Source organism: Hemitrygon akajei, chromosome 8 (assembly GCF_048418815.1).
Source record: "Hemitrygon akajei chromosome 8, sHemAka1.3, whole genome shotgun sequence".
Taxonomy (NCBI): Eukaryota; Metazoa; Chordata; class Chondrichthyes; order Myliobatiformes; family Dasyatidae; genus Hemitrygon; species Hemitrygon akajei.
This window is the reverse complement of record NC_133131.1, coordinates 45,703,885-45,722,889: the sequence shown is the minus strand read 5'-3', so window position 1 is coordinate 45,722,889 and position 19,005 is coordinate 45,703,885. Positions and strand designations below refer to the sequence as shown.

Below are 19,005 nucleotides of genomic sequence, written 5' to 3'. Positions count from 1 at the left end.
TTCCACATTCCAAATACGTGTCAGTTACTATGTTAATTGGTCACAGTGTAATTGGGATTGGGTTAAATCGCTGGGCAAGCAGGGCCTGTTACTGTTCTGTTATCTCTAACTGAAAGATAAATATATCAATAATCTCTAGAGTCCTAAACTGAAGTTGTCCTGTAAGGTGTACATAAGACCTTTATACATAGGGACAGAATTAGGCCGTACAGCCCACCAACTCCATTCCTCAATATGCACCCTCACTTTGCGGAGATTACACTGTATCATCCTATAATGCAAAGACCAGTTAGCTACCTTATCTATTTCTGAAGGGGTTTAGCTGTCAATAGTCACTATTTCAAGCAGTGATTCCTCCCTCCCAACTAAGGTGGAGATGCATCCAACTAATGAAACAGATTAAACAAGTGGAGCACATTTATATTGAGGAGTAATTCTAATAGAGATTATGGATCTATAACTGATTTCCAAACATATGTCCAATTCTTACAAACTAGATGAGTTGCAGACAAATAAGTTGCGACACAGAAAGACTGGTCTGGGAAGAGATCCTTCTCAGATCGAGGCTGAGGATAGATCTCCTTGTCATGTTTGTAACTCCGCACTTTTACTGCCTTTAAAAGTTTAAAAAACTTTTTCTTATGAGTCATCTAGTGATGCCCTCATCTGCATGGGGTAATTTCACAACTGAATTGATCAGGTCGGGCTGCAGCAGACTTAGTTTAACTCAGACAACACTGTTTCTTCTGATTAGGTCGTAGTCCCAATTAAGTTAATGATGTTTCCTAATCTTGTACATGATTGTTTCTCACGAGGACTGGTAAATTAGTACTAGTTAAAGATTAACTATAAATACCTTGAATAAAAAAAAGTCAGCATTTTGAAAGGCAAACACGAGGAAATCTGCAGATGCTGGAAATTCAAGCAACACACACAAAATGCTGGTGGAACGCAGCAGGTCAGGCAGCATCTATAGGAAGAAGCACTGTCGACGTCTCGGCCCAAAACGTCAACAGTGCTTCTTCCTATAGATGCTGTCTGACCTGCTGCGTTCCACCAGCATTTTGTGTGTGTTGCTCAGCATTTTGAATCTGAGTTTAGCAAAAAGCCTCCTGACCCCAGATGGTGAATATCTATCCCTATCTGGCTTTAACACAGAGCCGATAGGGCAGTGGGCAGAGGGTAATTCCGAATTGAGCTTCCTTGTAGCTTGGTCTTGGCTCATTTTCCGGGAGAAATAACGTGAATCTTTGGAGCATGGATGTGAAGAAGATGAAGAGCTCCATCTTTGCCAGTTGCTCCCCCAAACACACACGATGACCTGTAGGGTGCAGGACAAGACAGGTTAGTATCACAGAAAAAGACTGAGAATCACTGCAGGGTCACGCTGAACAAAAACGACTACCTATATAGTCTCGAAGTCCGAATATAATTCTGCCTTATCCAACCCCATCTCATCTCTTAGAAAAGTAGTACACTTCCAGACTTTATCATAGTTAAACAAGTGTTTATTCTATTCATTGTAGTTAGCTAATGCATGAAGTTCTCTTTCAGCACTGGGGTGGCGGGAAAGGCTTTTGGGAATTAACTTAAATTTAGAAGTTAATAAAGAAATACAAATGCAGGAATCAGCCAGCAGCCTCCCTCTCCAGAGCACGGGAGATTGGAGCCTGGATATCCACAATCACAGCTGCAAATGTTGGTACATTTACGAGGGGTGATTAATAGGCTTGTGGCCTAAGGTAGATTGAGTCAATTTTAGAAAACCTAGCACATTTGTTTTTCAACATAGTCCCCTCCTACATTTACACACTTAGTCCAGTGGTCGTGGAGCATACGGATCTTGGACCTCCAGAAAGTTTCCATAGCATGGGTGATTGATAAGTTTGTGGCCTAAGTTAGAAAGAGATGAGTTGTACAGCTCTCGTTACATGTACATGTAGTTCAACTCTGTGATTATGCAGAAAATTTGAAGTTAATAATTCATCAGTTAATAACCCATCAGTGGTGATTGATAAGTTCATGGCCTTAGGTAGAAGGAGATCAGTTATTAACTTCAAATTTTCTGCATAATCACTCAAAGAGTTGAACTACATGGGCATGTAATGACAGCTGTATAACTCATCGCCTTCTACTGTAGGCCACAAACTTATCAATCACCCCTGCTGTGGACACTTTCTGGAGGTCCAAGATCCGTATGCTCCACGACTGCTGGAATAAGTGTGTAAATAAGGAGGGGACTATGTTGAAAAATAAATATGCTAGGTTTTCTAAAATTGACTCCTACCTTAGGCCACGAACTTATCAATCACCCTTTGTAATAATCCACAAACCCTACATTACCTGCCGAGAATGGGATGAAAGCTTCTGGCCTCACAAACTTCCCATCGGAATCGAGGAAGTGTCCTGGATTAAACTGATGTGGAGTCAACCAAATATCTTCATCAAACAAGGCAGAGGAAATATTTGGAATGATCATTGTTCCCTAAATAGTAATTGAAGAGATACATTAGGGAAATATTTGTAACAGACACACAGAGCAATGAAGAGAATTATATTCTGGTCTTTGGACTGAAAGCTATGGTTTGTAGCCCAGTGATTGTAAGTCATCATAGACAGAAGATTTTCAATTTAATTCTGCAATACACTTCATCTTCACAGCTACCACAAACTTAGGATACATTGGCAATGCTTTGAGAGGTTTGTTGGCTCAAAGTGAATAGAGCAATCTTCACTCAAAATGTCATAAAGCACAGAAAATAGGCCATTCGGCCCAACTGGCCTGTACTAACCAAGATTTTCATCTGAACTAGTCCCATTCATCCACATTTGGCCCAAATCCCTCTGAACCTTTTCCTATCCATGTACCTCTCCAAGTGCCAGTCATCTATACATCACAGTGATCTGCATTACAGCTTAATTTCTACAGTAATGAGGATAATTTCCAAGCAAATGCACTGATTTCATCATCACCTGCCCAGTGACTCCTGCAGGACCGGCACCTCGTTGGTCTATGAGAACAATAGTCTGTCTAGAGCCAGGTCCCACTGTTGCAGACAATGAGCCTGGACCAAGAGGCCAGCAAGGTAACTTTGGACAGAGCAGGTACAAAGGTCCAAGAGGATTCCCTGATTCACCTGGTCCAATTGATGTCCAGGTGAGTATCTGATGTGGAATAACAACACAGGGAGCAGAGTGATGACATGCCTAGGGTTGGGGTGATGGAATGGGATTGTTCTGGAGTTGGAGTGTAATGGAGATCGAAAGTGAGTAGGTAGGGGTTCAATGTAGGCACCTGGCAGAGCAGTACTCTTTACAGGAGATGGGGAGGGTGTTATTGCAAACTGGGTGGAGCAGAAGGTGAATGGAGATGGACTCCAAGGATGATTGAGTAAACACCTGGAGGGGAAGTGCAGTTCCCAACTAGACTGAGCAGGAGAAATGAGATAAATACACCAGCTAAGGAAGTTGTACATGATCCAACAGAGGGAGTACATGGGATTACCTGTAATCAAGTGGAAGATCCAGAATAAAATATGGAATAAAGATAGTTATCGATGAATATAAGAGTGCAAGAAAATAGGAGTGGGAGTCAGCTACTCAGCCACTCATGCCTGCCCTACCATTCAGTTTGATCATAACTGATCTACCCCAGGTCTTATAAAGTCATAGAGGAATACAGGACAGAAACAGACTCTTCAGCCCATCTAACCCATTCTAAACCATTTAAACTGCCTACCCCTATTAATCTGCACCAAGACATAGCCCTCCATACCCCTACCATCTACGAACTTAATCAAACTTTTTTAAATAATAAAATTGAGCTTGCATGCACCATTTGCACTGGCAGGTTATTCCACACGCTCACAATCCTCTGAGTAAAGTTGTTTCCCATAAACTTTCCAAATTTGATCCTTAACCCATGACCTCTAGTTGCAGTCCATCCAACCTCACTGGGAAAAGCCTGTTTGCATTTATTCTATCTATACCCCTCACAATTTTGTATACCTCTATCAAATCTCCCCTCAGTCTTCCCTATTCTAGGAAATAAAGTTCTAAGCTATTCAATCTTTTCTCATAACTCAGGTCCTTCGGACCCAGCAACATCCTTATAAATTTTCTGTGTATTCTTTCAGGCTAACTTACATCTTTCCCGAAGGCATGTGACCAAAACTGCATACAATACTCCAGATTTGGCCTCAACAATGTCTTTTACAACTTCAACATAACATCTCATCTCTTGTACTCAATGGAACATACACAAAATGCTGGAGGGATTCAGCAGGTCGAACAGAATCTAGGAAAATGAACAAACAATCGACATTTCGGGCCAAGACCCTTTATTTCCAGCATCTGCAGTCATTCTCATGTTTATGATATCCTATATTCAATACTTTGATATAGGAGGCAAATGTACTAAAAGCTTTCTTTACGAGCCCTTCTACCTGTGACACCAATTATGGATCTGTATTCCCAGATCCCTTTGTTCTCAGTTCACTGTACAAGACCTACCTTGGTTGGTCCTGAAGTGCAACACCTCACATTTCTCTGCTTTAAATTCCTTCTGTAATTTTTCATCCGGTCCAGTTCCTGCTGCAAGCTTCAATTATCTTCCTCACTGATCCAGTTAACCATGTTATCATTCAGATCATTGATTTAGATGACAGACAACAAAGGACCCAGCACTGATTGCTGAGGCACTCCACTAGTCTCAGGCCTCCAATCAGACAGGCAAACATCTGCTACCACTCTCTGGCTTCTCCCACAAAGCCAATGTATATCCCAATTTACTACCACCCCTACGGGACCTTGTAAAATGCAGTAGCTGTAGACGACAGCCGCTGCCTTGTGTTTATAAACTTTCCTGGTAACTTCCTCAAAAAACTCTCTAAGATTGGATAGTAGTGACCCACTATGCACAAAGCCATGCTGACTATCCGTAATTAGTCCAAAAACAGTATATCCAGTCCCTTAGAATGGCTTCCAATAACTTTCCCACAAATAATGCTGGGCTCACTGGCCTATAATTTCCTAGTTAATATTAGAGCCTTTCTTCAACAGTGGAAGAACATTAGCTATGCTCCAGTCCTCCGATACTTCACCTGCCGCAAAGGATTATTTAAATATCACCGCTAGGGCCCTGTAATTTCTGTACTTGCCTCCCACAGGGCCCGATGGAACACCTTGTCAGGCCTTGGGGATTTATCCACCCTAATTTTCCTCAAGATAGCAAACACCTCCTGCACTGTAATCTGTATGAGGTCCATTCTCTTGTTGCTGCTATGTTTCATTTATATAGACTCTGTACATCTCCCAAATAAATATGGATACAAAAAATCCACATAAGATCTCCTCCATCTCTTCTGGCTCCATGCATAGATGACCATTCTGATCTTCCAGAGGACTAACTTTATCCCTTACAATCTTTTACTCTTAACATATCTGTAGAATCCCTTGTGATTCTCCTTCTCCTTGTCTGCTAGGGCAACATCATGCCTTCTTTCAGCTCTCCTGATTCCTTTCTTAAGTGTTCTCTTCCATTTCTTAAATTCCATAAGTACATTTTCTTACCTGCCAATGCCTGCTATGCTCCTTTTTTTTTTGTTTTAGTCAAGGTCTCAATATCTCAAGAAAACCAAAGTTCTCTAGACCTGGTATCTTTCCTTTTATTCTGACAGACACATATAAGCTTTGTACTCTCAAAATGTCACTTTTGAAGGCTTCACAATTACCAATTTTATTTTTGTCAAAAAGCAGCCTTTCCAAATCCACACTTGCCAGATCCTTTCTGATACCATCAAAATTGGTCTTTTTCCAATTTAGAATCTGAAACTGTGGACCAGACCTATCTTAGAAACAGAGAAATATAGAAAACCTACAGCACAATACAGGCCCGTTGGCCCACAAAGCTGTGCCAAACATGTCCCTACCTCAGAATTACCTAGGCTTTACCCATAGCCCTCTATTTTTCTAAGCTCCATGTAGCCATCCAGGAGTCTTTTAAAAGAACCTATTGTTTCCACCTCCACCACCACCGCTGGCAGCCCATTCCACACACTCACCACTCTCTGTGTTAAAAACTTACCCCTGACATCTCCTCTGTACCTACTTCCAAACACCTTAAAACTATACCCTCTCGTGCTAGCCATTACACCTGTATCAAGCACCTCTCATCCTCCATCGCTCCAAGGAGAAAAGGCAGAGTTCACTCAGCTTATTCTCATAAGGCATGCTCCCCAATCCAGACAACATCCTTGTAAATCTCCTCTGCACCCTTTCTATAGTTTCCACGTCCTTCCTATAGTGAGGCGACCAGAATTGAGCACAGTACTCCAAGTGGGATCTGACCAGGGTCCTATATAGCTGCAACATTACCTCTCGGCTCTTAAACTCAATCCCATGATTGATGAAGGCCGATGCACCATAGACCTTCTTAACCACAGAGTCATCCTGCGTGGCAGCTTTGAGTGTCCTATGGACTCGGACCCCAAGATCCCTCTGATCCTCCACACTGCCAAGAGTCTTACCATTAATACTATATTCTGCCATCATATTTGACCTACCAAAATGAACAACCTCCCTCTTATCTGGGTTTAACTCCATCTGCCACTTCTCAGCCCAGTTTTGCATCCTAACAATGTCCCGTTGTAACCTCTGACGGCCTTCCACGCTATCCACAACACATCCAATCTTTGTGTCATCTGCAAATTTACTAAGTACCTTTTTCCATATTTACTTTGAAACTGTTGGTATTAGGATTACTAGATTCAAAGTGTTCCCCTGCACAAACTTCTGTCACCTGTCCTGCCTATTAGCAGATCATATATTTCACTCTTGTTTGAACTTCTGTATATTGATTAAGGAAACTTTCCTGAACGCATTTGACAACTTCTATCCCATCTAGTCCTTTTACAGTATTGTAGTCCCTTTCAAAATGTGGACAATTAAAATCACCTGCTATAACAACCTTATGTTGCTTGCAACAGTCTGCGATCTCTCTTCCTCTAAATCCCGCAGACTGTTGGGGGGTCTATTAACATGGCCATACCTTTCTTATCCCTCAATTCCATCCATAAAGCCTCAAGGGATACATTCTCCAGTCTGTCCTGACGGAACACTGCTGTGACATTTACCCTGACTAGTAACACCATACCACCACCCCCTTTAATCCCTCCCACTCTGTCACATCCAAAACAGCCAAACCCAGGAATACTGAGCTACCAGTCCTGCCCATCCTGCAACCAAGTCTCACTAATGGCTACAATATCACAATTCCATGTGCTAATCCATGCCCTGAGCTCATCTATCTTTCCCATACTACTTCTTGCATTGGAATATACATTAATCACACCACGCTAAGACTTTCGATTCTGCCTCCACAACCTCTCCACTATCTGTTCTGTGTTATCTCCTCTTCTGCACAATTTCCTCAATTCTCTGGCCTTTTCAATATTTATCAATCCCCAACTGGAAGTGAAGACCGAACCTGCCTATAACTGTACCGGAACCTTTTCTGTTCTCCAAAAGCCCATTTATTGGGATTAAATTCCATCTGGCATTCCTTGCCCACCTTAGCAACTCATCAGCCTGACGCAGTGGCCTGTGACGCTGCTGTAAGGTGAGAGGGAGGGGGGTTAAAGGGGATCTGCAGGGACATTAATCAACCTGTCGTAGTATCTGGAGTGAACTGCCAGAGGCAGGAACTGTAATTACATTTGAGAGATATTTTGCCAGCTACTTGAATGGATAGGATTAGAGGGGTATAGCATTAGTTTTAGTAGCTATCATGCTGACGAAGAGTTGGTGGGCCAAAGAGCCTCTCTCTATGCTGAACAAATCAGGCAAAATGATGCTGTGTGTAAAGCTTCATTATTCTCCTTGTGTTTCCCCTAGATGTCCTCCTTTCACCCTGTGCCCCTTCACTGATGCCTCTTAAATGGGGAAGGCAGAGGGCCATTGCTGTTATTCCATTTTAACCCCGGAGCGGGGACTGTGAGTACTGTCATGTAAATGACAGTGAGGGAGCAGGTGGAGATGTAGGAGACTGAATGACCAAATGCGGATGTAGGTGAAGCCCCATTGTTTGTGCATGACAGAGAAACAGAATCAAGATGAAGAATCCCTTTCCGTTGCCTTACATGGCTTATTATCTGCTCAAGTGATGAAAGTTTACAACATCTTGTAACAATAAAAACTGCAAACTCAAACAATCAATGTGCAAAAGATAACAAATTGTGCAAATACTAAAAAATACAAAGTAATAACAAATAAATAAGTAATAAATAATATTGAGAACAAGTTGCTGAGTCCCTAAAGTGAGTCCATAGGTTGTGGAATCAGTTCATAACACCATAAGATATAGGAGCAGAATTAGGCCATTCGGCCCATCGAGTCACTTCCACTATTTGACATTGGCAGATCCAACTTTCCTCTCAGCCCCAGTCCTCTGCCTTCTCCCCGTATCCCTTTGTGCCCTGAACAATCAAGAATTTATCAACCTCTACCTTAAATATACACAATGTGCAAAGAATTCCAAAGAATCACCAGTCTCTGGCTAAATAAATTCCTCCTCAATGTTTATTGTTGGGGCGAGTGAAGTTATCCACTCTGGTTCAGGAGTCCGATGGTTGAGGGATAATAACTGTTGGCATGGGACGTGAGGCTCTTGTCCATCCTTCCTGATGGCAGCAGTGAGAAAAGAGCATGGCCTTGATGATAGGGGGTCCTTGATGATGGGCGCTGCTTTCTCGTACAGGTATACAGGTTGGTTGAGTGAGGTTGTCACAACTTTCCTCTTAACATCAGCAAGACCAAGAAAGACCAAGATGTGCTGGAGCTTTCAGAAAGCATCAAGTTGGAAGGTCGCCGGGCCCAGATGAGATGTACCCCAGGCTACTGTGGGAGGCAAAGGAGGAGATTGCTGAGCCTCTGGCGATGATCTTTGAATCATCAATGGGGACAGGAGAGGTTCCAGAGGATTGGAGAGTTGCAGATGTTGTTCCTTTATTCAAGAAACAGAGTAGAGATAGCCCAGGAACTTATAGACCAATGAGTCTGACTTCAGTGGTTGGTAAGTTGATGGAGAAGATCCTGAGAAGCAGGATTTATGAACTTTTGGAGAGGTATAATATGATTAGGAATAGTCACCATGGCTTTGTCGAGGGCAGGTCGTGCCTTACGAGCCCGATTGAATTTTTTTGAGGATGTTACTAAACACATTGATGAAGGAAGAGCAGTAGATGTAGTGAATATGGATTTCAGCAAGGCATTTGATAAAGTACCCCATGCAAGGCTTATTGACAAAGTAAGGAAGCATGGAATCCAAGGGGATATTGCTTTGTGGATCCAGAACTGGCTTGCCAACAGAAGGCAAACAGTGGTTGTAGTCGGGTCATATTCTGCTTGGAGGTCAGTGACTCTTCATGATTTTTATAAATGACCTGGATGAGGAAGTGGAGGGATGGGTTAGTAAGTTTGCTGATGACACAAAGGTTGGAAGTGTTGAAAATAGTGTGGAGGACAGCCAGAGGTTACAGCAGGACATTGATAGGATGCAAAACTGGGCTGAGAAGTGGCAGATGGAGTTCAACCCAAATATGTGTAAAGTGGTTCATTTTGGTAGGTCAAATATGATGGCAGAATATGGTATTAATGGCAAGACTCTTGGCAGTGTGGAGGATCAGCGTGATCTTGGGGTCTGAGTCCATAGAACTCTCAAAGCAGCTGCACAGGTTGACACTGTGATTAAGAAGGCATATGGTGTATTGGCCTTCATTAACCATGGAATTGAATTTAGGAGCCAGGAGCTAATGTTACAGCTATATAGGACCCTGGTCAGACCCCACTTGGAGTACTGTGCTCAGTTCTGGTCACCTCACTACAGGAAGGATGTGGAAACTATAGAAAGGGTGCAGAGGAGATTTACAAGGATGTTGCCTGGATTGGGGAGCATACCATATGAAAACAGGTTGAGTGAACTCGGCCTTTTCTCCTTGGAGCGACAGAGGATGAGAGGTGACCTGATAGAGGTGTAAAAGATGATGAGAGGCATTGACCGTGTGGATAGTCAGAGGCTTTTTCCCAGGACTGAAATGGTTGCCACAAGAGGACTCAGATTTAAGGTGCTGGGGAGAAGGTATAGAGGTGATGTCAGGGGTAAGTTTTTTACTCAGAGAGTGGTGAGTGTGTAGAATGGGCTGCCGGTGACAGTGGTGGAGGGGGATACGATAGGGTCTTTTAAGATACTTTTGGATAGGTACATGGAGCTTAGAAAAATAGAGGGCTGTGGGAAAGTCTAGTAATTTCTAAGGTAGGGACATGTACGGCACAACTTTGTGGGCCGAAGGGCCTGTATTGTGCTTTAGGTTTTTTATGTTTCTAAATCAGAAGGGGAAGTTAGAAGAGCACAGACCGGTCCTCATTGAGGGGTCATCTATGGAAAGGGTGAGCAGCTTCCAGCTCTTGGGCATCAACATCTCAGAAGATTTATCCTTGACCCAACATACTGATATAATCACGACGAAGGCATGCCAGCAAATCTAATTCATTATAAGTTTAAGGAGGTTTAGTATGACGCCAAAGAATCTTGCAAATTTCTACAGATGTACGGAGGAGAACACTCTGACTGGGTGCCTCACAACCTATCATGGAAGCTCCAATGCAGAGAATTGCACTATCTGCAGAGGATTGTAGACACAGTTAGTTTCATCACAGGTACAACCCACTCTGCCATCAAGGACTTCTTCAAAAGGTGATGACTCAAGAAGGCAGCATCCATCATTAAAGACTCTCACTATCCATGACATGCCCTCTTCATAATATTATCCAAGAGATAGAAGAGGCTAAAGAATCACACTCAATGCTCTAAGAACAACTGCTCCTCTTCAACCATCAGAGTTTGGAATGGTCCATGAAACTTTGAACACTATCTCATTATTTTCTTTTGCACTTATATGTTTCGTAAGTTTTAGTATTGTTTATGTCTTGCACTGCCACAGAACATATTTGTCAGTGATTACGGACCTTAAACTGAAGTACCTCTCCCACACCGCTGACCCGTCCCATCACTATGTATGGGTGCTGTTTCTGCTTACTGGGAAAGTGTCTTTGACGGCTGATGTTCTCGTGGGGTTGATGTAAAGCAGAGTGGATATCATTCCTCTTAGTGGGTTGTGTGCCTTGTGAAATAGTTCACATTTTACTGCATAGTTCTCTGTGAACCACACACAGATACTTTTCAGGTACTTCACGATAACCTCACAATTGTTTGTAGAAACTCCTGTGGGCATTATTTCCCACTTTACACACCAACATATGAAGCCCAATTTTTAGGTAACTGCTTTCAGAACATTCAGAGGATCGAAGGTCGGAAAGGGAACAATTAAGATTAACTCCAGATTTACCTTTGGGATGGTGTAACCCATGACCGTGGTATCTCTGTACGTTTCATGCGGCAGTGAGATTGGACCAATATTCCCTAAGCGTTGTGTTTCATGGATAACAGCGTTAGTGAATGGCATTTCCTCCTGGTCTTCCAAACTTGGCCTTCGATCCTTCCCAATCACTCTGTCAATTTCCTCGTGAACTTGAGCTTCAGGAATAAGACAAGAACTGAATTCAAGGGTTTGGTTGAAAGGAGGAACTCATGTTTTAATCAGATCTTTCACCCACTTAAAAATCCCAATGTGTCTTATTACTAAAGGAAAGTTTGGCAATGTAGTCACTATTATACGTTAGGAAGTACAGCAACCATTCGAATAATAGCAAAGTCCTAGAAACACCGGGCTGATAGTACTTAAACAAGGGGGTTTCATTAACTTAGAGATTCAAAGCCTGTTGCTAATATTTCGATCTTTAGCCTGAAGATTAATAGTTTTACTAATAACATTCTTCACCCCCTTCCATGTCATGGTCTGGATCGGTTCCCCTATAAATTTGGTTAGGTTGTGATCCGGACCATTAACGCCTTGTTCCCTTCTAATTCCATTTCACACATCCCTTGAGCTTGGCAATCAAGGTAATCTACCCTCGACCCGAACCGGCAGCTTATAAACCCCTGGCTTTAGCCGTTCGGGGTGAGAGTGTTAAGACGCCTTCGCAAGTCGCCGCCGCCGCTACGACAAGCCAGAGTGATCCAGCCCGCATCGGAGTACCAGCAATTCACCTTCCGTCACCAGAGTGATCCAGCCCGCATCGGAGTACCAGCAATTCACCTTCCATCACCAGAGTGATCCAGCCCGCATCGGAGTACCAGCAATTCCCCTTCCATCGCCAGAGTGATCCAGCCCGCATCGGAGTACCAGCAATTCACCTTCCGTCACCAGAGTGATCCAGCCCGCATCGGAGTACCAGCAATTCACCTTCCGTCGCCAAGTGATCCAGCCCGCATCGGAGTACCAGCAATTCCCCTTCCGTCACCAGAGTGATCCAGCCCGCATCGGAGTGCCAGCAATTCACCTTCCGTCGCCAGAGTGATCCAGCCCGCATCGGAGTACCAGCAATTCACCTTCCGTCACCAGAGTGATCCAGCCCGCATCGGAGTACCAGCAATTCACCTTCCGTCCCCAGAGTGATCCAGCCCGCATTGGAGTACCAGCAATTCACCTTCCGTCTCCAGAGTGATCCAGCCCGCATCGGAGTACCAGCAATTCACCTTCCTTTGCCAGAGTGGGTACGGGCAAGGTCAATCTACAGGGGTAAGTGGAAGGCAGAGTTCCAGCTCGATGTTAAGCCCAGTGTCTGTGTCTACCCCCCGAAGAAGAGTCCCGGCTCGATGCCTGATCTGAAGGAGGAGTCCTGATTCAAGATTCCTTGTTGTGTGTTTTGGTGTCCACGTTTCTGGCTGCAGCGATCCGTGGTATCCAAGTGTCTGGTGGCGATGAATCAATGTACCAGTCTCCAAGTCCAAGGGCCATGGTGGTCCCAGTCCCCAGGGTTCCAGTCATGGCCGCGGCTGTCCATGCTCCTCCGTCCAATTCCAAGGTCCGGGCTGTCCATGTTCCCGCTGTCCAAGCCATGGCTGCGGTGATCCCAGTTCCCTGTTTCCAAGTCCCAGGTCCGCAGCGATCCTAGTCCCTGGTCCCCTAGTCCAAGGTTAGTGTTCCTCTTTGTCCTCCTTGATTTCCCGATCTTCTGTGTAGCGAGTAATAAACGCTATTTTATTGTACCTAAGAAAGACGTGTTTGTGTCCTGCTTGTGGGTCCTCTCCCAGCACCCTTGTCCCCACCTCGTGACATTCCAATACTGTTTCTCCACACCTTCCATTCACACCAATGCACAGCTGGTAATGTGCCTGGCAGAGACGTTGTTCTACTTACACTGCATATCTGGATGTAAGACCATGAAGAGCAAGCCCCAGCTTAGGGTGGTGGACGTGGTCTCTGTACCTGCAGCAAAGAGGCTTTGTAATGTCCCAATCATCTTGTTCTCCAGGAAACTTGTGTTCGGATCATTCTTTGTCTAAGATGCAGTTAAGAAATCCACTGTTAATATGTAGAAGTGAAAATTCATCACAGGAATATTGGGGGAAGCATGATAGCATAGCAGTTAGTGTTACACTATAAGAGGGCCACTAGCCCTGGTTCAATTCCACCATTGTCTGGTAGGAGTTCACATATTCTCTACAGGACACCGTGGGTTTCCTCTGGGTGCTTCTGTTTCCTTCCACATGATGAAGACATAAGGGTTTGTAGGTTAACTGGTCACATGGGTGTAATTAGACAACACAGGCTCATCGAGCTGGAAAGGCCTGTTACTGCGCTGTATCTCTGAATATAAGTAAGGAGGGAAAGAACAGTGCTGAAGTCAGTCGACCTGTTTTAAACAGTGTAACATACTGGTGAGAGGATAAATGAACATTCAGTTCTGGCTAGGGCATCTAGGAAAGGAAGGCCAGAGTTACAAGGAGAGATTGTTTAGGCTTGGACTGAGGAGTCTGAGGAGTGATATTGTAGAGGTTTATGAAGGATGTAAATAAGGTGGATAGTTACAGTTCGCCCTCCCCCCACAGAGTAGGGAGCCTAAAACTAGAGGACACTGGTTTATGGTGAGAAGATCTGACAGGCATGTTTTCTACACAGAGGTTGTTTGGAAGATGGGAGAAGCTGCCAGAAGGTGGTAGAGGTGGGTACAATTACAACGCTATCTGGAAAGGTACAAGGAAAGGAAAGGAATAAAGGGATTGGGATTAGCAGAGATATGCATCTTGGTCAGAGTGAGTGAGTTGAGCCAAAGGGTTTGCTTCCATCCTGTCAGACTATGTGACTCGGTGAAAGGTGCCAAGGTCCTGAGAGCTCGCAAGAAAGATTTACCGTGGGATTTCAGCCACGAGGTTAGACAATGAGAACCCGAGGAAGCTTGAGAGGGGACGTGATGGAGATGTACTGAATCCGGACCGGGTATCAGGACTTAAAACAGGGTAAATGAAGAGACATTATTCCCATTAGCAGCTGAATCAAAGACCAAAGCACTCAGGTTCAAAGGGAAGGGCAAGTGAAAGGGGGAAGAACCTGATAAAATCAGGTGTTGATAGTCTGAATTTCCTGCCCTGTAAGATTGACAGAAACAATTAATCAGGGACTTTAAAAGAAAATTGGATATGTGTTTAAGGAAAAATAATAGAGCAACAGGGAAGGAGGGGAATTGCTTCCTAACATTCTGTATAGACTCACTGTGACGACGTCTCCTTGTGGACCAGAATGACTGAACCATCCACCTAGTCCCAGTCCTGGTTCAGGTGAGAGGCCGTCCCACACAACAGACCTGCGATGCATTGGCTAGCAGAATACTGGAAATAGGATTTGCAGATTTAGACATTGACAAGAAAATAAATCTCAGGTTTGTTAATGGTGGCATACATGTACTTTGATAATAAGTTTATTTTGAACTTTGATGAAAGATTTTCTGGCTCTGAGAAACGAGCGAATCCCATACTCTCGTTCTTTTCTCAGAGTCTAAAAGTCTTTCACCAAACCTGCTTTCAGTATTCTGCCATCCAATGCATCACAGGCCACTATCATTTAACGCATTACGGAATACCTTTGCCTTTTTTTGCCAAACAGCTGACATCTGCTCCAGTCTTTCCTTTGTGGGAAAAATAGTTCTTTTTAATGTTTTCCATCAAGGCTTCTGATCACTTATGGCACTTTGATTCAATACCTTATCAACCGCTCTGCTTTCAGGAGAAAAATCCCAACTTTCTGTCACCAGGCTCAAGGACAGTCTTAACCCCAATGTAATAAGACTATTAAATGGTTCCCTAGTATGATAAGATAGACTCTTGACTTCACAATCTACCTACGATCTTGCACACTGCACTGCACTTTCTCTGTAGCTGTTATGCTTTATTCTGCATTGTTAGTGTTTAACCTTGTTCTGTCTGAATGCACTGTTGAATGATTTTATCTGTATGTACAGTATACAAGTGTTTCACTGTATCAGGGTACTTGATAAACCAATTACAATGGAAGTCTTCTTGTTCACGTTACTGAAGATCAACAAAGCACGTCATGGTGTCAGCAGTGAAAATGATAGAGTAGCTGCATCCTTTCCTCTGTGTGGAAAAGTTGCCCCTCAGATCCCTTTTAACATTTCCTTCAATGCCATCTAGTTTTATAGACTCCCCTGCCCTGGAAAAAAGATTGAGGCCATTCACCTCATCTATGCCCCCCGTGATTTCATACACCTCTCTGTCGTCATCCGTCAGCCTCACACATTCCAGGAAAGGCTAACACCATCTGAAGTGAATGGGTGAGGATGCACTGGATGCAGCATGATAAGAAAAGTCTATTTTGATAACTCAATAGAAAGGCAGAGCATACTTAGATATTCTGTTTGGTTGAACCCAAATCATACCGACCCCAGGCATGTGTAGCTTATTAAAGGTTGCTTAGTCACGTGGCTGTCAGCAGAGTTAGCTACAAGCCTAGTTTGTTACGAGCCACAGTGAGAGGGTTACAAGAAGATCCCTCAAAGTCATTGTGCAAGTTGATAGGCTGGTGAAAGAGGCAAATGGTGCCTTGGCCTTCACTAGTTGGGGGACTGAGGTTAAGAGCTGAGCGGAAAGGTCTCAGCTCTATAAAACTCTGGTTAGGTGACACGGGGAGTAGTGCATTCAGATCTGGTTGCCTCACTATTGCAAGGTGGCGAGGCTTTAGAGAGGGTGCATAGGAGATTTACCAGGATACTACCTGGATGAATCCGAATCAGGTGTATTATCACCGGCATGTGACGTGAAATTTGTTAACTTAGCAGCAGCAGTTCAATACAATACATAATCTAGCAGAGAGAAATAATAATCATGATAATAAGTAAAATCAAACATTATAATAAATAAACAAGTAACTCAATTACGTATACTGAATAGATTAAAAAAGCATGCAAAAACAGAAATACTGTACATTAAAAAATGAGGTAGTGCCCAAAGCTTCAATGTCTATTTAGGAATCAGATAGCAGAGGGGAAGAAGCTGTTCCTGAATCGCTGAGTGTGTGCCTTCAGGCTTCTGTACCTCCTACCTGATGGTAACAATGAGAAAAGGGCATGCCCTGGGTGCTGGAGGTCCTTAATAATGGAGAGTACGTGTCTTGTGAGAATACGTGAAATGAGTTAGGGCTTTTCTCTTTGGAGTGAAGGAGGATGAGAGGTGACTTGATAGAACTATATAAGATGATAAGAGACATAGATAGAGTGGACAGCCAGAACATTCTCTCCCCAGGGCCCAAATGGCTAATATGAGGGAACAATTTTAATGTGATTGGAGGAAAGTATAGGGAGGATGTTAGAGGTAGATTTTCCACAGTATTAAGTGTATGAAACACACTTCCAGGGTTGGTGGTAGAGGCAGAAACATTAGGGACATTTAAGAGACACATGGATGAAAGGAAATGGAAGGCTATGTGGCAGTGAAGAGTTAGATTGATTTTGGAGTAGGTTCAAAAGTCAGCACAATGAAAGGCGTGTACTGTACTGTTCAATATTTTAAGTTTCAATCATCACTTACCTTCTCCTGCTGTGTTAAGAAAGCATCAATAAAGTCCCTGGTATCATTTGGATCCCATGTTTCCTTATGGCTCATGATTATCTCTTGCAAAAACTGACTGATTTTGTCCTGATTTTGAAATATTTTGTTTTGCGGTCCTGGGAGGTAATACAGGAAGGGGAATGCATTCACCAACTGCAACAGAGACAGGGTTAGATATTAGATACAATCTCTTCAATTCTCTGACTTTTCTTAAAATGATAAATGGAAAGGCTAATTTTGACAGAGGTACAGAAACAAGGTAGGGTAAGATAGGTAGAGCTGTGAAGCTGGATCCAATAATCTGGTATCCATCTATTCGTAAACACAATGGCTTAGGCTCTTGCTCACCAGGTACTGATTCCCACAGTCCCTGGGCCAGCACCCCTCTAATACAATGGAGCCCTGGTTTCACAGTTCCTTCCACTCACAGGAGCTCCCAGTTCCCCCATGTCTGTTAAACTCACTGGAGTCCAGATTCCTTCATTCCATTGAAAGCAAAATCACAAGAGACTGCAGATGCTGCAATCAGGAATGAAGAACAAACTGCTGGAGAGCTCAATGTGTTATATGGCACCCATGGAGGGAAAAGGACAATCGAGATTTCCAGTCAAGACTTTCAACTAGATTCTTAGTCAGTGGGTTTGTAGCCAATATCAGTGGATAGTTTCTCTCCCGAAATGGAGACAGATCAGGGTCAGATAGAGAGGTGTAGGAAATAGTCCAAGTTAATTTAAGGGTAGGGTGATAGAGAAGTTGTTGAAGTTGACAGGTTCTGTATGGGCGCAGGAAATAAACCAAAGCTGTTGTCAATATAGCAGCAAAAGAGTTGGAGAGAGGTACCAGGTGTAGTACTTTGTCCTGACACAACAACTTTCCATTTCCCTCCACAGATGCTGCCTGACCTATGGGGTTCCTCCGACAGCATTTTGTTCCCATGAATCTCTGAATCCACTTCCTGCACTCCCTTTAAACTTCACTGGACAAGATACTGTGCCAAATTTATTTTATAAAGTATCTCATGGCTGGGAAAACCAATTAATCTGGCACCAAAGTCCCAAGTTTGAGAGATTAAGGGAGCTTTCTAAAAGTGCAGCATCTAACCTTCTGTGCTTGTGTGGCAATATTTGTTGTATCCAAGCCAGGACAGGGCAAACTTTGATCAACTGGTCCAAAGGGTGAGTGTAGGTGGTGAACAGCAGCTGACTCAGAGGTTGAACAAGTAGGTAGAAGGAAAACTGCAGTTTTCAACCTTCACAGTTTGGACATTAAACTGAAATCTCCCACAGCATTTGTGTCAATCAGTCAGCAAAGGAGAGGGTTCACGTGGCGACTGGACGTCAGTAAGTGAGTTCAGCCTTACCACGGCAGTCTGGTGTTTCCTAGCAGAGGAAGATGGCCCTGGAGGCTCTATCATTCTCTGAGTGATTGTTGGCACATTTAAATAGAAGAAAAATTCCTCCCACAGTGCAAAGACATACCAGTTAGTAAACGAAAGGTTAAGGTACAGAATCAAGGCAGGGTAAGATAGGCAGAGTTGCCTATTGTAAATTGTCCCGTTATTAGGTTAGGATTAAATCAGGAGATTGCTGGGCAGTGTGGCACAAAGTCACTGGAAGGGCATATTCCACACTGTATCTCTATAAATAAACAAATAAATTCAATCTACGTGGAACATGTCATAATGTCTGCCCTAATGAGAGGAGTCCGATAAACACAACTAAAAATCAAGAAATGGAAGGGGGTATCTGGGTCCTGTCAGTCAGTTCATTTTAGGGAGAAAGCCAGAGTAGATAGGGCACCCAGTTTGTGGACAAAATGAAGTCTCAGTTGACAGACTAAAGCAACTGCAATGTTGTGTGTGTGTGTGTGTGTGTGTGTGTGTGTGTGTGTGTGTGTGTGTGTGTGTGTGTGTGTGTGTGTGTGTGTGTGTGTGTGTGTGTGTGTGTGTGTGTGTGTGTGTGTGTGTGTGTGTGTGGTCTAATATT

General features: G+C 43.5%; 1 protein-coding gene across 2 annotated transcripts in view; it reads right to left on the bottom strand.

The window, feature by feature from the left end:
• Positions 1–1,072: 1,072 nt before the first annotated feature.
• LOC140731856 (cytochrome P450 2D15-like) overlaps positions 1,073–19,005 on the bottom strand; it is a 37,943-nt gene continuing 20,010 nt past the window's right edge. The window contains exons 5-9 of one of the 2 annotated variants that reach the window (XM_073053775.1): positions 17,000–17,173; positions 13,317–13,458; positions 11,403–11,590; positions 2,344–2,485; positions 1,073–1,321 (exon numbers count right to left, since the gene is read on the bottom strand). In XM_073053775.1, coding sequence (XP_072909876.1) covers positions 1,140–1,321; positions 2,344–2,485; positions 11,403–11,590; positions 13,317–13,458; positions 17,000–17,173 — 828 coding nt within the window. In that variant the 3' untranslated portion in view covers positions 1,073–1,139. The remainder of the gene's footprint in view (positions 1,322–2,343; positions 2,486–11,402; positions 11,591–13,316; positions 13,459–16,999; positions 17,174–19,005) is intronic. The other variant, XM_073053777.1, reaches the window with a different exon arrangement.